The following is a 20,974-nucleotide window of genomic DNA, read 5'->3' on the forward strand; positions in this document are numbered from 1 at the left end:
TGAAGGAGATAGACTCACCTTCTGGTTTTGTGGTTTGGAGCCTGTTCATCTTGTAGGTAGCTAGTCTATTTTATTATTTTATTATTATTTCTTCTTAGGGGCGGCACAGCTCCAGGGTCCTGGGTTCGATTCCGGCCTAGGGGTCTGTCTGTGTGGAGTTTGCATGTTCTCCCCGTGTTCGCATTGTGGGTTTTCTCCGACAGTCCATAGACATGCTGTTAAGGTTGATTGGTCAGTCTAAATTGCCCTCTATGTGAGTGAGTGAGTGTGTGGTGCCCTGTGATGGACTGGCATCCCGTCCAGGGTGTAGTCCTGCCTTGCATTGCCCTGTGTCTGCTAGCTAACTGCACATACAGACCTGGCTGCCATACTACTGATCTGTGCAATGCAAAAATCAAATTAAAAATGTATAGTATATTGTACATTTAGACTGAGGAGGTTAAATAAACATCCTTGAGGGAATAGTTTTCAATATTGACGTGAAAAAACAATATTGGAAACTTAGAATCCCCTACCTGAGATCAAAGAGAATTTCCACCAAGCCCTTACCTAACATTTGTATTCTATCATTAAAAACATTTATGTTTATTTAAAGATATCCTTTGATTCCGTTTCTGCTGACAGCCTGGCGATTCAATCTAATTTACTGTACTAATTTAATTTTAAACAGCTCATTTATACTCTTCAGTGCCTGTTCCTGTGTTATGTGTTTCCATTCTTCAGGAACATCAGCAGGCTGTGATTTATACTCCACTGCAAATTGTTTATTGAATGTAGTCAGCACGTACTTCCAGTAGTCAGAGGCTTCAATACTGGGATCCAGGGCAATGTACCACTCGGGGTAGAATTCCCGATAGTCTTTATAGGGATGAGACTCCCACTTTGTGTCACTGTTCTGAAATTTCCTTTCACTGAATACATCAGACGTACACACATTCTCTGTTAGTTTCTTGCTGGTTACATATCTGTATGTTCCCAGCCCTTGTGGTCGATGCACTGATGCATGGTGTTGTGTGTGGTACATTCCTCCTGCCTCACAGGGCACCTTGCAGAATGGACACTGCTTTCCACAACCAAACATCCTCTTGAACAGCTCCTCCTGGGGCTGGAATGGAAATCACAATATCACGGTTTAGAGTACTGCAGATATTTTCAATAATGGGTTTGCTTCCATGTTTTGAGATACTTTCTTTCATAATAGCTGCTTTTATTTCCTTTCTTATTTTTTCAAGGCGTTTCACTTCTAATTCTGAAAGATTCCATCTTTAGAGAACTGCTCGCAAATAGTCAAATATCCAAGTCTTGACAAAGTCTTGACAAAGTACCAGTCACCATTTCATCTACAATGTCCATCCCAATGGGTTTTAATGACATAATCCCTTACTGCAGGCTCAAGGCAGCGCTTTGTAAATTTTTCTGCCTTCTGCTTGCACTGATCTTTCTCATGGTAAAGATCTATGAAGTCACAAAAGTACGGCAGTTTAGACTTTTCCAGATGTTTCTGAGGATCATTGGCTGCAATGAAATCTTTGTGCATCTCTCTGGAATTCTCTGGCAGCAAATCCACAGATGTGCAGCTTTAGATCAACTTCAAACATGGCTTTGGTATTGTCAATATCCTTCAGCTTGTCATCTATCATTTCTAACAGCTCTCTGGTGTAGGTCTTAATGTAGGTTTGACTGCCTTTCTTGTCTAATATGAACTCTCTCCAGTGTATTACAGACTGTGACTTCATATTTGCTTCTTCCTTACCATGAACAGGAATTGATTGCTGGGGCCCTGCACAATTGAAGTGTTCATCAATTACATTAAACTGTACATTTCCAACTTTAGTCAAATCTGTGGTCTCATTTAACACTATGTTAACAAGACCTACGTGTCTTTCTAAATGTTTTCTCTGTTGGCTGTTAACATTTAATACAATGTTTTGCTCCTCTAAACCTTTAAAGTTCAATGCAGACACTGTTGTTTTCCACATGTTTTCAAATTCTTCTTTCAATTCCTTTCCCTGCACTTTGAAAGCAGCTTCAATACTTCCTCTTCTAACATGGTGTAACAGGGCGAGGTGCCCTGTACATTGTTTTGTTTGTTTATTTTTAGAACGGGGTACCCCTCCACCCCTGTGTTATTTTGTATTTGTTTATTATAATTTTGTATTGTAATTTATATGACGGCGAAGCACCGCATATTTTGTTATTGTTTTGTATTTTGACGGCGTAGCCGATTTGTTTGTAGCGTGGATGGGTAGTCTCATCCACAGAAGTAATTAATAAACTCGTGCAGATTGATATAAAAAGGCTGCAGCTCTCTAGCTCCGGGTGGGTGTTGCAAGGAGAGAGGAACGAGAGTGGAGAGACGGCGATTGAAGAGCAAAAACGAAACGAAACTAAACTTAAAACTCCAGGAACAGTAAAGGCATTTGCTCAGCCTGACCTGGGTTTTCTTATTACTTGTGTTCGAGACTTGTTTATATTTAAACCTTTTACTTTCGCTCTGTGAGCAAAGTCTTTTTGTTTAAATATTTTATTTTTGTTGTTTGGCTTAATAAAAACGGCAAACGTCACTTTAAACTGCAGTACTTGCCTGGTGGTGTCAGTATTTTTTCCCTTCCTGCTTCTGCCGTGACGTCACACCGCTCAGTCACCCTGTCACACATGGCTTTGTGTTTCAAATTGATTTCATGTACCTTCTGCATTCCTTTTTGAAAGTCAATAGCTGCTGTCAACATGTTTGTCAAAAAGTTTTCAATTTCAATCCTAAGAGCTTTAATGTTGCTCTCAAAGGTGACTCTGTAGCATTCCACTAAATTGACACCATTTCTGGACATTTGAGACCTTCATTGTCAATTACCAAGTTAAACTCACAATTCAGCTCTTTTATAAGATTTTACTCTAATAAATATCATGAAAGCACCTCTTGTGCATCTGCCACTGCTGACTGCAAAATGAACCCCAAACATGGTGTTGAGGAGAGTAGACTTCCCAGTGCTTTGGACTCCCAGCACTGTGACAACCAGCATCCTGCTCTTGTGTTGGACTTTCTTATGGAGTTCAGTTAGAACACCACTCACCCATTTCAGGGGGATGTTTGATGTATCTCCATCCACCAGCTCAAGAGGGAAGCCATCCAACAGCAGATCAGCACCCAGACCGGGAAGATGTTTAAACTGCTGACTGTATTTAGCATTCTCAGGAAGGTAGCTCACTGCTTCGTAAAGCTGCACCATCTCACGCATGAAATGCTCGATTCCTAAAGAGCTGTTTGATATTTGTTCATCCAGAAATGCAATACTTTATTCTCTGAGAAATTGCAACTTGTTTTTTTGTATTCGTCACGAAGAACTGAAAGTCTTGTTCTTGCTGTAGCATCCAAGTTGATTCTCAACCACTTTAAAAAATAGGATTGTTCTTCTTTGCTTTCATTGGATATGGCAGTGATGAAACACTCCATTGCTTTAGTTTTATTTGACCCGATTTGTTTTTGGCGTAGGTTCTGTTTCTCTGTTTGCAGTCTTGTCTTATAGGCTTCAATAGACTGGTCTTCTGCTTTCCATAGACTGCATTCCTCCTTTTCTATTTTAGCCAATGCCTACAAATTTTCCCTTGTATTATTATTATTATTTATTTCTTAGCAGACGCCCTTATCCAGGGCGACTTACAATTGTTACAAGAAATCACATTATTTTAACATACAATTCCCCATGTATACAGTTGGGTTTTTACTGGAGCAATCTAGGTAAAGTACCTTGCTCAAGGGTACAGCAGCAGTGTCCCCCCACCTGGGATTGAACCCACGACCCTCCGGTCAAGAGTCCAGAGCCCTAACCACTACTCCACACTGCTGCCCGGTAAGGTAAAGGTAAGTGCTTCTCTTTATATTGCACCACATCTTTGATTCCAGATGTTATTTCTTCAGCACTTTCCTTAGCTTTCTGACATTTAGTACATTCTTCATCTACAGCAATCCCTAAGTTAAGTGCAGCTTTGAATGTTCCTTCTAATGTCATGTTTTGTGGGTTTCCAAGGACGTCCTTCATAGTTGAGTGCAGTTTCTTCACAATGTCTGCTTCATTCATCTGCTTCTTTAAAATAATTTGATGTTTTTTTTTTTTTAAATTTTAATACTTATTCCAAGTTATTCAGAGGATCATTATTTTCCTGTGTCTTCTCTGAACAATTTTTAACCTAAAACAATTTGGCTCCTTGTTTTTCTAACAAGGGATGGCCCTCAATCTCTGTGATATTATAAAAAAACAAAGACTGCCAATGATATGTGACATTAGAAGGAAAATTGTTTGTCAAATGAACTAATGTCTCCACGAAGGTTGGCAACAGCTACAGGTTCTGGAAAGATGTCCAGGTTTGTCTCTCCACAAGGAAGGTACCATGCTATCTCAACTAGACCACTTGAAATTCTGCGTGGAACATCACCACACTCCACATCACGATGGGTAAAGAAATCATGGTACTGCTGGGGGTTACTGAGCATCTTATTCAGAATCTGAGACTTTGATAAACTGCATTCACCCAACTGTGAAGGATGGCATGCAGTGGTGAGGTGTGGTGACGTCACAGACCAGAAGCACAGGCTCAGGAAGTAGCAGGTGAGAGCTGAAACGCTACGCTTTCAGGAAGGAAGCCTTTACTCAAGAAAGCCCACCTTGAATCCCGTTTGAAGTATGCAAAAAAACACTCAGGAGATTCTGTAGCCATGTGGCAAAAAGTTTTGTGGTCTGACAAAACTAAAATTGAACTTTTTGGCCTAAATGCAAAGCGTTATGTTTGGCGCAAACCCAACACAGCGCATCACCCAAAGAACACCATCCCTACTGTGAAGCAGAGAAGTCCTTGAGGAAAACCTGCTGCCTTCTGCAAGAAAGCTGAAACTGGGACGGAAGTTCACCTTTCAGCATGACAACGACCCAAAGCACACAGCCAAAGCTACACTGGAGTGGCTAAGGAACAAAAAGGTAAATGTCCTTGAGTGGCCCAGTCAAAGCCCCGACCTAAATCCAATCGGAAATTTGTGGCATGACTTGAAGATTGCTGTCCATCAACGCTTCCCAAGGAACTTGACAGAGCTTGAACAGTTTTGTAAAGAAGAATGGTCAAATATTGCCAAATCTAGGTATGCAAAGTTGGTAGAGACCTATCCCAACACTCACAGCTGTAATTGCTGTCAAAGGTGCTTCCACCAAGTATTAACTCAGGGGGGTGGAGACTTATCCAATTATGATCTTTCAGTTTTGTATTTTTAATATATAATTTTTTTCTCAATAAAAACTTTTCCCCCCTTAACAATGTAGAGTATGGTGTATAGATAAGTGGGAAAAATCCTCATTTAAATGCATGAAACTCAATAAAATGTGAAAAAAGTTCAAGGGCGTGTAGTCTTTCTATAGGCACTGTATAGTTTACCAGGGGTACCTGAAAAGGAACAGAGTAATTTATATGCAAGCCAGGAGAGTCCCAAATTAAAAAAAAAATATGCCTGTAGCACAGGTTATCACAAGGGCCTCCACAGAGAAGGGGTGTAACAGGGCGAGGTGCCCTGTACATTCATTTGTTTATTTATTTTCAGAACGGGGGTTCCCCCTCCGCCCCTGTGTTATTTTGTGTTTGTTTATGTATTTATTATTTATGACGGCGAGGCGCCGTGTGTTCTGTTATTATTTCTGTGTTTAGTTATGTATTTTAAATGACGGCGAGCGCCGTGGGTTTTGTTATTGTTTTGTTTTGTTTTATGTAAACGTATTCTGGCAGAGGCGAGATTGGTGCTCGTCCTCTGCCAGGAATAATTAGAAAACCCGTGCAGAATGTGACCGGGGGATTATTAAATAATAGATAGGTAATGCCTCGGTCACTAATATAAAAGCCTACAGCTCTCGGCACTCGGGGTGGGTGTTTTAGGAGCAGAGAGAGCGAGAGGAACGAGAGAGTGTGAAAACTAAAATTAAAAACAGTTACAGGAACAGTGAAGGATACAGCCCAGCCTGACCTGTATTATTATTTATTTTTGTGTTCGTGATTTTGTTCTGTTTAACTATTTATTTTGCTCTGTGAGCACAGTGTTTTTGTTTGAATATTTTATTTGTTTTTGTTAATAAAAATGCTGCACCGCGTCTTTTTGTTTGGAAATCTGCAGTATTTGGTGTCAGATTATTTACCTTCCTGCCTCTGCCTGACGTCACCCCCCAGTCACCCTGTCACAAGGGGTTACATTTATTTTTTTAACAAACATGGTGTCGAAAAGATTTCTCATTAAAAATAATATATATATATATATATATATATATATATATATATATATATATATATATATATATATATATAATTTAATTTGGAGTCGCCAATTATTTTTAATGAGAATTTTTTCAGTAAAAAGAATATATATATATATATATATATATATATATATATATATATATATATATATATATATATATATATATATATATATATAATGGTAAAGTTTGTCTCTGAAATTATTCCTTAGTCACATAGGAATTGACTATTAATGTGTTTATTTGTCCACAGGAAGCATTATCAAAAATGTTTCCATGAAGGGTGTTTTAGTCATCAACGACTACATGTGCTGTTGTGAAATTAGAACAGTTATACCTTCTTTACTTCAGTCAATCACTAGCACAATATAGAACGATTAGCTTGGAACTTGACGATTAATTGTCCTTTCCCCTGTTCCAGAAATCGAGGAAAATGATTTCCCCCATCAAGGATCCGTGGGGGACCCAAACGTCCTGGACTACACACTGGGACCCCGAGCAATTGAACCCATCCCTTGCTTCACCAAGGAAAACAAAAAGAGAAACAAGTGTCCAAAAATAAATTGCTATTTGTTGTAAATCCAAAAAAACGTGTTAGTGAAATCCTTAAATGATAAAATGATTGTTACCCACCAATGATGGTATACAATAGCCAGAGAAAAAAAACACAACAAAACAAGTCAAAAAATACAGCCAACCTCCCGACACAACAGAAAGAAACAAGAAAAAAAAAACTCCAAACCCATTCCTGAATATGGTCCCAGTGTTATTCTGTCCCCACAACAAAGTCCTTGTTGCCAAATCATCATTTTCCCAAGCTATTCCAAACAGTAAATCTTCCTCAGTAGATTTCCCCAAGGCTGTGCGCTCTGTCTGCACACACTCCTCCTGGGTCCTCCTGGATCTCCCTGGGTCCTCATGTCTTCCGTGTTCCTCTTCTGCTCTCAAATCCAGCCCTTATATAGTCCTGCCTGGATGGCCATTGGCTGGAGCGCTAACCAGGCGGGACTTCCAGTTGCTGGGGGGAAAATGTTCTACCTCACAGTCAGCCACAACCACATCAAACCAAGTGGGGGTTGAGATAAGCAGATTCTAGTAAAAAAATAAAAAAAACAACAATACACAAAAACCCATTTCAAATTCGTCACTTGTGACATTTGTATTTACAATATATTTTATACAGTTTTATAAACGTGAATTAGACATACAGTAGTGATATTAACAAACAGATAATGATTGGAAGGATAAAGCAAACTTTTTACTCCAAGAGGTATTAGTAAAGAAATGGATCTCTGCAGAAGTGTGCCAATGAGACAGAAAAAATAAAAAAATATCTCTGGACCTTGCCTCTCCTGAGCGGGGCCTTGCCTTTCTCCTGAGCGCGGCCTTGCCTCTCCTGAGCGGGGCCTTGCCTCTCCCCTAAGCTGGGCCTTGCCTCTCCCCTAAGCGGGGCCTTGCCTCTCCCCTAAGCAGGGCCTTTATAAAATGTCCTGCAAGGTTTTTTTTCTTCATTGCCACTAGGATGCTTCTGTAGATGCCTAAAGCAAACAAGAAAGAGCAAACTGATAAGAGGAAACACAGAGCAGTACAATTCCCGTAAGCTAGTGTCACCTGTGTGACTTTTAAACTATTTAATAAGAATGCAATTATATTGCAGGGCTTCCTGTTTTATTGATGTGTCCGTGGGAGAGACACTCTCTGATTAGTTCAGTTAAGGCACGCTTGGCTATTGTGTCCAAGTGAGTCATTACGAGCTAAGCAGTGGTTGCGTGTTGTCTGTCATCTTTCCATGGTCCCTGTTAAGAGTCTTTTAGAGTCTTTTTAGAACTCCCTGGAATTTGAATAGGTGTATTGCTGTGATCTGAGAGATTCATTTGAGATTAAAAGGACAGGTAAAAGTAAACGAGAGAGCGGTAGAATGGAAGAAAAGAAAGTGGCAACTACACTCTAAAATCAAGTGTTTAATTTTAAAATACTTCTTTGTCACACTATTCAAACATGTCACTGCATTTATGATTTTGAGTGAGTGAGGGGTGCTGGTGTTTATTTGGTTTGTTTTTTTGGAGTGTTTGTAAACGGCGCTGCCCATTTTACTGTGTGTGTGTGTGTGTGTGTGTGTGTGTGTGTGTGTGTGAGGGTGTGTCTCTGTGTGTGTGTGTGTGTGTGTGTGTGTGTGCATGCGTGCGTGCGCGCATGCGCGTGTGCGTGTGTGTGTGTGTCTGTGTGTGTGTGCGTGTCAGGGCATGTGTGTGTGTGTGTGTGTGTGTGTGTGTGTGGATAGAGAAATGAAAGGAAGGAAGCAGTCAATCAGTGGGAGTAAGGGAAACATGAGTTTTGGTGAGATTCATTCCAAAATGCTCTATATCCATTTTCACTGTTTTTGGTCAATTGATGTTTTTATCTAAAATAATATTCCTATATCAGTAGGGTTTCCTTCCACAATGTGTGCGTGCGTGCGTGCGTGCGTGTGTGTGTGTGGTGTCCTGTGATGGACTGGCGTCCTGTCCAGGGTGTAGTCCTGCCTTGCATTGCCCTGTGTCTGCCGGGTTAGACCCTCTAAAGGATTAAGCGGTTATGATAATGGATGGATGTTAGTAGAAACAATAAAACAAACAAGTTACTAGTGAATTATCGCAGTGTTTCGCATGAAGATTTTTACACTGTGATAATAAGCCTACCCCTCCAGGAGTAAATCTATAGCAATATCTTGAAATGTGTGGAACTGGAACTCGTTTTCATATGATACTCTTCATATATATATACATATAGGGAAACAAGCTGGGTGTTAAAAGATTAACAGTAGCCTATATAAGTAAGTTCTGGGGATGTAAATGCTGTACAGCCTTTGTTTAGCTGCAAACTGGGGCAGTGAGGCAGGGGCGCTGATTTGGCAGCAGCTGGCTGGTTTCCTTATTATTGGAACTGGTATTTTTCTATTAATCTTTATTATTTTTTGTTCTGTGCGTGTTTTTGTTTGGATTGAGACTTTTTGGTTTGTTTAATTTACTGAGACACATTACAATCAGGGAAGCACCGCAGAGTCAGTTTATTTTTTCTTTGTTTGTGGCGCCCTCTGGTGGTCTCTAAGCCTCAGTGAAATTTCACTGATATGTTTTTTGAGGATTTTTCTTGCACAGTGGGACACTTGGACTGTTTTTTAAAGTTTTTTTCTGTGGATTACCTGCCTGACTGCCTGCTGCTTCGTGGTGATTTCCTGTAACTGCAAGCGGATTGCACCCCATAGGAAACAGAGTGACCAAGGTTACTGGAGACAGAGGTTCTGATTCCATGTTGTGACGTGGCTGAAGCTGAAGGCTCCTTCACTCCCAGCAGCAGCTCCCCTCAGCAGCTGCTTCTTCTTCTCTGGGAGGGACGGCAGCTCCAGCTGCTCCCCAGTCTCCGGGTGGAAGAGGCGGGCACAGGGCTTCTGGACACCAGCATCAGAACCACCCGAAGAGGAACTCTTTACAGACTGGATGTGGGAAGCAGCCAGCAGCGCCAAGACACCAAGAAGAGGATCTTCAACATCTTTGACTCGAGCTGGTAAATATATAAAATAGAGGAGACCCATATCAGAATACAATTACAATGTGATTGCACTGTAAGCAATGAACATTTCTTGTTTCTTTTCAGTGATCCAGCGAAAACAAATCCTATTGATTTTTAAAACTGCATAAGAAACTGCATTTAAATGTTCTTATTTCATGATTGTTTATATATCAGATATATTTAAAAGGGAACTCAAGTTTGTTTTTGTGTGTGTGTGTTACCATATAGCACAATTGCTGTCTAGGTGTTTTTTTTTTCGACATCCTGGCCACTTTGTTTTTTTTACACGATACAATTTCAGTCTACAGTGCCGTTTACAACAACTACATTTCCCATCATCCTCCTGTTCACGTAAGCATGATGGGGTGATGGGAAATGTAGTTCTAATGTTACATTATGCTGCTCGACGGTATCCACATATTGGTTTAAATATATAAAAGAATAATCTTTCTTTGCATTCACAATCAACCCCCCAAAATCTTTTACAACCTGTCCCAACTAGACTTGATATGATAATTTGAGTGTCTCAGTCACGTGTCTTCGTCTACTGGGTTTGTTTTTACATCAAATTATCTGGTTCAACGTTACAATCTGTTCAAACCAATCTCAAGTATTATAACATAAGCTAAATAATTTATGTAGTACTTTACTTACAAGACATAGATTTAATACACGCTAGAGTAATTTTAAAAACAAAATAAAACCTACACTCAAGTACTATTCGAACGGGACTAATAAACGAGTCCTCAGAATTGGTCAAAAGCAGAGGATGTCCAGTGACCTGCCAGAGTGGACGAGAGAAGTCGGTAACATTCCAATCAAATGCCTGAGGAGCGCTTTCCCGCGAGATCTGTGAACAGATCTGTGCACAAGATTCACATTCAAATTAAATTAAAAAAATATATAAAAAAAATAATAAAAAAAAAACCGCGTAATTTACTAATGAAGTGCAGTTAAATGCATATTGGAAAGCATTCATATGTATAATATCTAATATTATAAAGCGTTGAGGTGAATAATTATTTTGTTTGTAGGTAAATCAATTGAGGCACAAACATACGTATTATTGCAAACACATACACAACTGCAGTAGACTTGTCTTTAAAACCAGGCATACTTTTATATTAAGAAAACAAAATATACGCAGTTACTTCAGTTATTTTATGGGCAACGCAGTGTGTAGAGATGCTGTGTGGGTTTTTTTTTTTTTTTAGAAAACGCAGATATCGCATTTAAACGTAAAAAGCCTAGATGTCCAGCCATCTGCATATACAGAGCTGGTTGAGATAATGCTGATCTGTGCAATGAAAAACCAAATTAAAAATGTTACAGTATATGAGGAAGCAAATTCCGTGTGTGTGTGTGCGTGCGTGCGTGCGTGCGTGCGTGTGTGTGTGTCTAATACAATAGAAGTGTTCTATTCCTAAACAGCAGCGTTTACACGGAATCAGGCGTGACACCCTGTTAAACGATTAAGAACAAATCAGAAACACAACAGTTTAAGCTTGAAACAACCTGTGGTGCTTATTTTATAAACACATTTAGAATAATACACAGAGTGACGTTTTTTAAAAAGTGTGACAAATAAATGTTTTAAAGTCAAACACTCGTCTTGGAGTGTACAGTACTTACTCAGTGCAGAGGTGGCTCGTTCAACACGGGTTCAAGTGGAGGGTCACTTCAGTCACACGGCAAAGAAAGTAGTTTTTCTTTCTGTACTCGGTAAGGTCAGTAATACAAGACAAGCTGTACAGAGAATATATATATATTCAGAACAGAAAATAGGAGGCACTTTTTTACACAGAGAATTGTGAGGGTCTGGAACCAACTCCCCAGTAATGTTGTTGAAGCTGACACCCTGGGATCCTTCAAGAAGCACAACCAAACGAGCAAGATGGGCTGAATGGACTCCTCTCGTTTGGAAACTTTCTTATGTTCTTATGTTTTATACTGTAATTCTTGCACCCATCCCACCCAAAAAACACTGAGGTTGCTTTTCTGAAGCAACGAGAAAAACACGTTGCACAACACGATTGCCAAAATTAAAGAAAGTCGTTAGAAAAAAGAGAAGGTGACCACATATTGCATCATTATCGGAACCGGTTTATATTTCAGGTTTAAATAAATTAAATATAGAATATAAAATAAACACAACATGCTTAGTTATTATTTGCAACCGGTTACATTTACTATGCGAGATCAAATACATTGTCTGTGCGCACGTTTTGTCAAACCATCACCTTTTAAAACAACGTAATAATCGTGGTATATTTACAGCTGCTTCACATTTTTCAAATCATTTTAAACACCGGTCTCATGATTTTCAAAAGAGGCCAAACATATTGCAAAGCACTTTCAGATGCCTTCAAATGGTTTATACGAAAAGAGTTATCGTATCCACTTTGTACACCTTGAAAATATAAATAAAGTGATTTGGTTATAGGAATTAGCATTTGAAATGAACTTCGCGACCATGTTGTTATTTCTTTTTTAAAAAGTGCAGGATGTCAAAAAAATAACAACAATACGCTCATCCTACTTAAATAGTTGTAGCAGCTTTTAGGAACATGTAACACACGCTCAAACGCAACTTGAGTTCCCCTTTAAACAGTTGTAGCAACATCTTGAGTTCCCTTTTATGTAGTAGTTTATTATTAAACATAAGTAAGAGTAGCCTGCTAATTTTTCATATGAACTTTTATATGTGTTGTTGTATTTGAGAATATACAGTGTACTTCTCAGTAGTAACATATTTACTTACTTTTAATTGTGTTATGCACAAATGACACTGAGAAACAATCCCTTGCAGTACTAAAAAAATGTTTTATATTGTATTGTACCCTATTAATTACACGACTCCCCTTCTATCTAATAAAACCTCTGGGATTAGTCATGTGATCATCTTGACTGGTAAATGAGGAAGTACACTCAACCTCTGCCACCTGTCAAAGCACCATGGTAAGTTCATTTTGAGGGGTAAAATGTTACATAAACCCCATTTTAAAAATATGTTTCGTTTCTTAATGTGTTGTGACAGAGTAGAATTCATTTTTGGGATAATTTTTAAGTAAACACATATTAAAAAACTGTGCATCATTTATAAATGACATTCACTGAAATAATTAACATTTTGATTAAGTCTTTTGTTAGTTTTAAACAATGTGATTCTCTGTACCATAGGTGGATGTCAACAAATTTTATGGTAGGCTGATTAGAAATGGTACAGTTCCTGAAAATAGCGATGATAGTGATGCTAGTGTGAGTTCAGATGAGGAAAGAACAGAAGAGTCTTATGTTCTTCCTGAAGAACACAATAACAGCAGTGATAGCAGTGACGAGGAAAGTGTAGCTGGAAATGATGAATGTGGCAAATAACAAGAAACACGAAAAGAAACGTCATCACCCCAAAACTGTAATGCCTAATGCAGACATCAGGAAAGATGGAACCGCTCACTGGCCTCACTTTGGAGAGAAACAAGGAAGATGCAGAAATTCGGGATGTGATGATCAAACAAGGGTGAAATGCCAAACATGTGCAGTACAATTATGTTCCACACCAAAGAAAAACTGTTTCTTGGTGTTCCATGAAAGCTAAGGTGTGTCTTAACTTTTGAAAATATCAATAAAATAATAATACAATATAATAAAAATATATAACACAAAACAGCTGTAATTAAATTGTGTGTTCAATATGTTCATTTGATGTTTGAAAAGTGATGCTTTTTAATCTATGAATTAAAAAATATATGCATTACTTCTAGAATAAATTATATGTGCATGTTTACATTTATTTGTACATTACATTTTCAGTACAATAAATTAACTTTTTATAATATCATTCTTGTGTTTATTATGATTCGTAGTTGCACATTGTCATGTATAAATGACATTCATCCCAAAAAAGATCAAAGGTCAAATGTGTAATATTAAGTTATATAATTAATCCTTGGGTACAGTAAAGTTAAAATACCAACAGTTTTTTTTCCAGTTAATCATAATGCGTGCAATAGAGGGTTAAAAGAAACATTCATTCAGCCCCAGATGAATTAGAATGCTACTCCGTGTACTTTTCAGATTGCAGTTTCTTCTTTATAATACAATTATTGTAATAAAAAAAACAATGATGACTGTATATTATTCTATGTGTGATGATAATCATATTACCGTTTAAATTGCTCAACATTAAAAAAAAACTAAAACACTAAACAAAGCCGCATTAGTACTTCCCCTCCTTTCTAATAATTTCAAAGACCAAAAACCACAAGTTTTTTTTGAAAAGTTGCCTCCTCCTATTAACTTCCTGCCACAAATTAACAGCAGGCTACTTGTCTTGGTTTCCTAAAACAATAAGCAGTGCGGAGAGAGCTGGTTCTTCACACTAGAGTTTAAACTCTTTCAGTGATTCCAAATACAGGAGGGCGGTTGCTTGTTCTCTGAAAATGTACAGGCAGCCTGTTGCTATCACAGCCTACAATGATATACAGCCTCCGGTTTGCATTTTGAACTCTGTAGATGCATTTTGGGGGTCTACGGTTTTGGTCTGCATTTTTACAATCCACAATTCTGAATCGTTCCTTGCTTTTACACAAATTATTGTGAATCTTGACGTCTTCATTTCTACACACTTTGTTTACGTTTATAATATTAGTGATTTATAAAAGTGTTCTTCTCTTTGCATGCTCCATTTTCAGATATTTGTCTTTGATTAATTATCTGTGTGCAGAAGTTACCGCTACCATTTTTATTTGTACTTGCAATGTGCATATTTTGGAATTCTTTGTAATCGCCCATGACTTGGTTTTTCTCCTGGTCGCAGGTGCACTGGTAGCTGGACAGGCTCCCTGTTTCCCGAGCACCAGGCAGCTGGTTGAGGTAAGCCCCACTCGGGAAGGAGCGAGACTCCAGGCCCCAACCCACAGAGTGAGCAGACACCCGTCCATCACAGTGAAGGAGCTGAAGCTGAAGGCTCCTTCACTCCCAGCAGCAGCTCATAAAAAAGGCCAACAAGATGCTCGGATATATTGTGAGAAGTGTTGAATTTAAATCAAGGGAAGTAATGTTAAAACTTTACAATGCATTAGTAAGACCTCACCTAGAATATTGTGTTCAGTTCTGGTCACCTCGTTACAAAAAGGATATTGCTGCTCTAGAAAGAGTGCAAAGAAGAGCAACCAGAATTATCCCGGGTTTAAAAGGCATGTCATATGGAGACAGGTGAATCTGTTCAGTCTTGAACAAAGAAGACTAAGTGGCGATCTGATTCAAACATTCAAAATCCTAAAAGGTATAGACAATGTCGACCCAGGGGACTTATTTGACCTGAAAAAAGAAACAAGGACCAGGGGTCACAAATAGAGATTAGAAAAAGGGGCATTCAGAACAGAAAATAGGAGGCACTTTTTTACACAGATAATTGTGAGGGTCTGGAACCAACTCTCCAGTAATGTTGTTGAAGCTGACACCCTGGGATCCTTCAAGAAGCTGCTTGATGAGATTCTGGGATCAATAAGCTACTAACAACCAAACGAGCAAGATGGGCTGAATGGTCTCTTCTCATTTGTAAACTTTCTTATGTTCTTATGATCACCTCCCTGGCCGTTGGTCGAAGCAGGAGACACCGGCCATCGCCCACAGAGGCGAGTTGTGAAGAACAAAGTGCGGGATGAGTGCGAGGTATTTATTCCAGCAATGATTATTCAACTGAATATCAATCAGTGACCAAAATAACTGGAATGATGCAATAGACGTGTATTTATAAAACAAAATGTATTGTAGTCAATGTCAAATCCTCCTAAGTGTATGCTAGAGTTATATAGATTAAAAACACAGTCATATCAAGTGTTTGATGCAGCAGAAGCTTTTATTGCGTTAAAATAGCAGGGGTTACAAGAGAAACACCGTCTTGCATTTCCATTCTCAATATCTCAACATCAGGAAAGGAATTATCAAAGAGGGTCAATTCATCACACATTCATTCAAATAATCACATCTCTGGTCAAGACAAGATGGAGACTATTTCTCTTCACTTGTCACTGTGGGTTTGTGTCATGTTTTGCAAGTTTACAGAACTGGTATGAAGTTAAAGGGGAACTCAAGTTGTTTTTTTCTGTTATATGTTCCTGTTTAAGTAAGGTGTGTGTGGTTTAACATTATTAAATTGCAGTATATAGTGTTCTTTTGTTTCCAAGATGGCTTCCCTTCAGAAGAACATAAGAACTACATTTCCCATCACCCCCATCATCCATACATGAGCAGCAGGATTATGGGGAAATGTAGTTCTGAAGTTCTTCTGAAGGGTGCATGTGAAGCCATCTTGGAAACGGAGCACTGTTGTCTGCAATTCAATAGAGTACAAAAGTGGTCAGGATGTCAAATAAATAATAAAAACAATATACACACCTTTGTTGTATTAACTTATGGGAACATGTAACACTCAGAATAACTAAAACTTGATTTCCCCTTTGAAGTACACGTGTCTCAATAAGCTAATTTCTAATGTGTCACAGCTGCTCAGGACAGTGAGGTGCACTATTAAAATGCCCACAGGAGGGTGCTGTGGATGCTAATCTCACAGAGTTGTGGCTTTACTGGAGTGATACAGTGCTGATTCCATAAGCACATAGGGCCCTATATTCAAAAACAGGGATTCATCTCCTGTCTATATGTATAAATATACAAGCACAACTAACTGTATACCTGTATGAGCTTCAATAGCAACCTGCTTGCTCATCAGTACAGTACAATGCAGAGTCAATTCTATTGTGGAGTGCTTTAAAGGGGAACTCAACTTGTTTTGTATAACATGTTCTGATGTGTTGCTACAACCATTTAAAGGTAAAGTGTGTGTTTTTTTGTACATCCTGACCACTTTTTTACACTATTAAATTGCATTGTGCTCTGTTTCCAAGATGACTTCACATCCTATCAGAAAGCTATCTTGGAAACAAAGCACTGTAGACTGCAATTTAAAAGTGAAAACTAACATGCACACATACAAAACAACTAGAGTTCCACTTTAATCTTGCATTTCTCTTCCCATTAGTTTCCTGCCACACAAGAGGAATTTAACAGCAGGCTACGTGTCTTGGTTTCTTAAAGCAATAAGCAGTGCGGAGAGAGCTGGTTCTTCACAGTAGAGTTTAAACTCTTCCAGTGATTCCAAATACAGGAGGGCGGTTGCTTGTTCTCTGAAAATGTACAGGCAGCCTGTTGCTATCACAGCCTACAATGATATACAGCCTCCTGTTTGCATTTTCAGCTCTGTAGGTACAGTTTGGGGGTCTACGATTTTGGTTCGCATTTCTACAAACCACAATTCTGAACCGATTCCTGCTTTTATACAAATTACTGGAAATCCGGACACCTTGATTTCTACACACATTGATTATATCGTTATCGTCAGCAAACACAAAAGTGTTTAAGTATTTGCATCTTCCATGTTCATATATACGTCTACGATGTATTTTCTGTGAGCAGAAGTTACCGTGACCATTTTCATTTTTATCTGCAATGTGCCTCTTTTTGAAGTCCCTGAAGCTGGCCATGACTTTGTTCTCCTGGTCGCAGGTGCACTGGTAGCTGGTCAGGGAGACCCCAGCACCAGGCAGCTGGTTGAGGTAAGCCCCAATCGGGAAGGAGCGAGACTCCAGGCCCCATTCTTGGGAACCTGCAACCCACAGAGAGAGCAGACACCCGTCCATCACAATGAAGGAGCTGAAGCTGAAGGCTCCTTCACTCCCAGCAGCAGCTCCTCCCAGCAGCTTCTTCTTCTCTGGGAGGGACGGCAGCTCCAGCTGCTCCCCAGTCTCCGGGTGGAAGAGGCGGGCACAGGGCTTCTGGACACCAGCATCAGAACCACCCGAAGAGGAACTCTTTACAGACTGGATGTGGGAAGCAGCCAGCAGCGCCAAGGACACCAAGAAGAGGATCTTCAACATCTTTGACTGGAGCTGGTAAATATATAAAATAGAGGAGACCCATATCAGAATACAATTACAATGTGATTGCACTGTAAGCAATGAACATTTCTTGTTTCTTTTCAGTGATCCAGCGAAAACAAATCCTATTGATTTTTAAAACTGCATAAGAAACTGCATTTAAATGTTCTTATTTCATGATTGTTTATATATCAGATATATTTAAAAGGGATCTCAAGTTTGTTTTTGTGTGTGTGTGTTACCATATAGCACAATTGCTGTCTAGGTGTTTTTTTTTCGACATCCTGGCCACAGTTTTTTTTACACGATACAATTTCATTCTACAGTGCCGTTTCCAACAACTACATTTCCCATCACCCTCCTGTTCACGTAATGATGATGGGGTGATGGGAAATGTAGTTCTAAAGTTACATTATGCTGCTCGTCGGTATCCACATATTGGTTTAAATATATAAAAGAATAATCTTTCTTTGCATTCACAATCAACCCCCCAAAATATTTTACAACCTGTCCCAACTAGACTTGATATGATAATTTGAGTGTCTCAGTCACGTGTCTTCGTCTACTGGGTTTGTTTTTACATCAAATTATCTGGTTCAACGTTACAATCTGTTCAAACCAATCTCAAGTATTATAACATAAACTAAATAATTTCTGTAGTGCATTACTTACAAGACATAGATTTAATACACGCTAGAGTCATTTTAAAAACAAAATAAAACCTACATTTAAGTACTATTCGAACGGGACTAATAAACGAGTCCTCAGAATTGGTCAAAAGCAGAGGATGTCCAGTGACCTGCCAGAGTGGACGAGAGAAGTCGGTAACATTCCAATCAAATGCCTGAGGAGCGCTTTCCCGCGAGATCTGTGAACAGATCTGTGCACAAGATTCACATTCAAATTAAATTAAAAAATGTAAAAATAATAATAATAATAATAAACCGCATAATTTACTAATGAAGTGCAGTTAAATGCATATTGGAAAGCATTCATATCTATAATATCTAATATTATAAAGCGTTGAGGTGAATAATTATTTTGTTTGTAGGTAAATCAATTGAGGCACAAACATACGTATTATTGCAAACACATACACAACTGCACTAGACTTGTCTTTAAAACCAGGCATACTTTTATATTAAAAAAACAAAATATACGCAGTTACTTCAGTTATTTTATGGGCAACGCAGTGTGTAGAGGTGCTGTGTGGGGTTTTAATTTTTTTTTTAGGAAACGCAGATATCGCATTTAAACGTAAAAAGCCTAGATGTCCAGCTATCTGCATATACAGAGCAGGTTGAGGTAATGCTGATCTGTGCAATGCAAATACCAAATTAAAAATGTTACAGTATATGAGGAGGCAAATTCCGTGTGTGTGTGTGTGTGTGTGTGTGTGTGTGTGTGTGTGTGTGCGTGCGTGCGTGCGTGCGTGTGTGTGTGTCTCTAATACAATAGAAGTGTTCTATTCCTAAACAGCAGCGTTTACACGGAATCAGGCGTGACACCGTGTTAAACGATTAAGAACAAATCAGAAACACAACAGTTTAAGCATGAAACAACCTGTGGTGCTTATTTTATAAACACATTTAGAATAATACACGCAGTGACGTTTTTTAAAAAGTGTGACAAATAAATGTTTTAAAGTCAAACACTTGTCTTGGAGTGTACAGTACTTACTCAGTGCAGAGGCGTCTTGTTCAACACGGGTTCAAGTGGAGGGTCACTTCAGTCACACGGCAGAGAAAGTAGTTTTTCTTCCTGTACTCGGTGAGGTCAGTGATACAAGACAAGCTGTACAGAGAATATATATATATATATATATATATATATATATATATATATATATATATATATATATATTCAGAACAGAAAATAGGAGGCACTTTTTTACACAGAGAATTGTGAGGGTCTGGAACCAACTCCCCAGTAATGTTGTTGAAGCTGACACCCTGGGATACTTCAAGAAGCTGCTTGATGAGATTCTGGGATCAATAAGCTACTAACAACCAAACGAGCAAGATGGGCTGAATGGCCTCCTCTCGTTTGGAAACTTTCTTATGTTCTTATGTTCTATACTGTAATTACGGAAGAAGAAAAAAAAACTTGTGGTTTTCGTCTTTGAAATTATTAGAAAGGAGGGGAAGTACTAATGCGGCTTTGGTTAGTGTTTTTTTTTTTTAAATGTTGAGCTATTTGATTATCATCACACATAGAATAATATACAGTCATTTTTTTATTACAATAATTGTATTATAAAGAAGAAACTCCAGTCTGAAAAGTAAACGGAGTAGCATTCTAATTCATCTGGGGCTGAATGATTTTTTTTTAAATAAAACAATTAAAAGTAAGTAAATATGTTACTACTGAGATATACACTGTATATTCTCAAATACAACAACACATATAAAAGTTAATATGAAAAATAAGCAGGCTACTCTTACTTATGTTTCACAATAAATTACTACATAAAGGGTAACTCAAGATGTTGCTACAACTGTTGAAAGGGGAACTCAAGTTGTTGCTACAACTGTTGAAAGGGGAACTCAAGTTGCGTTTGAGCGTGTGTTACATGTTCCTATGTGCTGCTACAACTATTTAAGTAGGATGTGCGTATTGTTGTTATTTTTTGACATCCTGCACTTTTTAAAAAAGAAATAACAACATGGTCGCGAAGTTCATTTCAAATGCTAATTCCTATAACCAAATCACTTTATTTATATTTTCAAGGTGTACAAAGTGGATACGATAACTCTTTTCGTATAAACCATTTGAAGGCATCTGAAAGTGCTTTGCAATATGTTTAGCCTCTTTTGAAAATCATGAGACCGGTGTTTAAAATGATTTGAAAAATGTGACGTAGCTGTAAATATACCACGGTTATTACGTTGTTTTAAAACGTGATGGTTTGACAAAACGTGCGCACAGACAATGTATTTGATCTCGCATAGTAAATGTAACCGGTTGCAAATAATAACTAAGCATGTTGTGTTTATTTTATATTCTATATTTATTTTATTTAAACCTGAAATATAAACCGGTTACGATAATGATGCAATATGTGGTCACCTTCTCTTTTTTCTAAAGACTTTCTTTTTTTTTTTGCTCTTGTATTGATCGGAGTTCCTTTGCTCTTGTATTGATCGGAGTTCCTTTGCTCTTGTATTGAACGGAGTTCCTTTGCTCTTGTGTTGAACGGAGTTC

The 20,974-nt window shown here is 38.4% G+C and overlaps 2 protein-coding genes across 4 annotated transcripts in view; both read right to left on the reverse strand.

The window, feature by feature from the left end:
- LOC117962880 (uncharacterized) overlaps positions 1-11,774 on the reverse strand; it is a 30,474-nt gene extending 18,700 nt beyond the window's left edge. The window contains exons 1-2 of one of the 3 annotated variants that reach the window (XR_009320317.1): positions 11,466-11,774; positions 9,784-9,824 (exon numbers count right to left, since the gene is read on the reverse strand). The gene's annotated coding sequence lies outside the window, so the exon portion shown is untranslated. Of the gene's footprint in view, positions 1-9,783; positions 9,825-10,544; positions 10,615-11,465 lie in introns of those variants that run through there. The other 2 variants (XR_009320318.1, XM_059017577.1) reach the window with 2 other exon arrangements.
- Positions 11,775-15,726: 3,952 nt separating this feature from the next.
- On the reverse strand, positions 15,727-19,589 carry LOC117967294 (uncharacterized). Its single transcript, XM_034914746.2, has 2 exons — positions 19,451-19,589; positions 15,727-17,782 (listed from the first exon to the last, which is right to left on the reverse strand). Exon 2 carries the CDS (start codon positions 17,768-17,770, stop codon positions 16,973-16,975), a length of 798 nt encoding a protein of 265 aa, XP_034770637.2. The 5' UTR covers positions 17,771-17,782; positions 19,451-19,589; the 3' UTR covers positions 15,727-16,972.
- Positions 19,590-20,974: the final 1,385 nt, after the last annotated feature.

This window comes from Acipenser ruthenus, chromosome 57 (assembly GCF_902713425.1).
Source record: "Acipenser ruthenus chromosome 57, fAciRut3.2 maternal haplotype, whole genome shotgun sequence".
NCBI lineage: Eukaryota > Metazoa > Chordata > Actinopteri > Acipenseriformes > Acipenseridae > Acipenser > Acipenser ruthenus.

Bases quoted from the DNA above. Each gene is read 5' to 3' on its own strand.
- LOC117967294 (XM_034914746.2), bottom strand. From the start codon at position 17,770: ATGTTGAAGATCCTCTTCTTGGTGTCCTTGGCGCTGCTGGCTGCTTCC.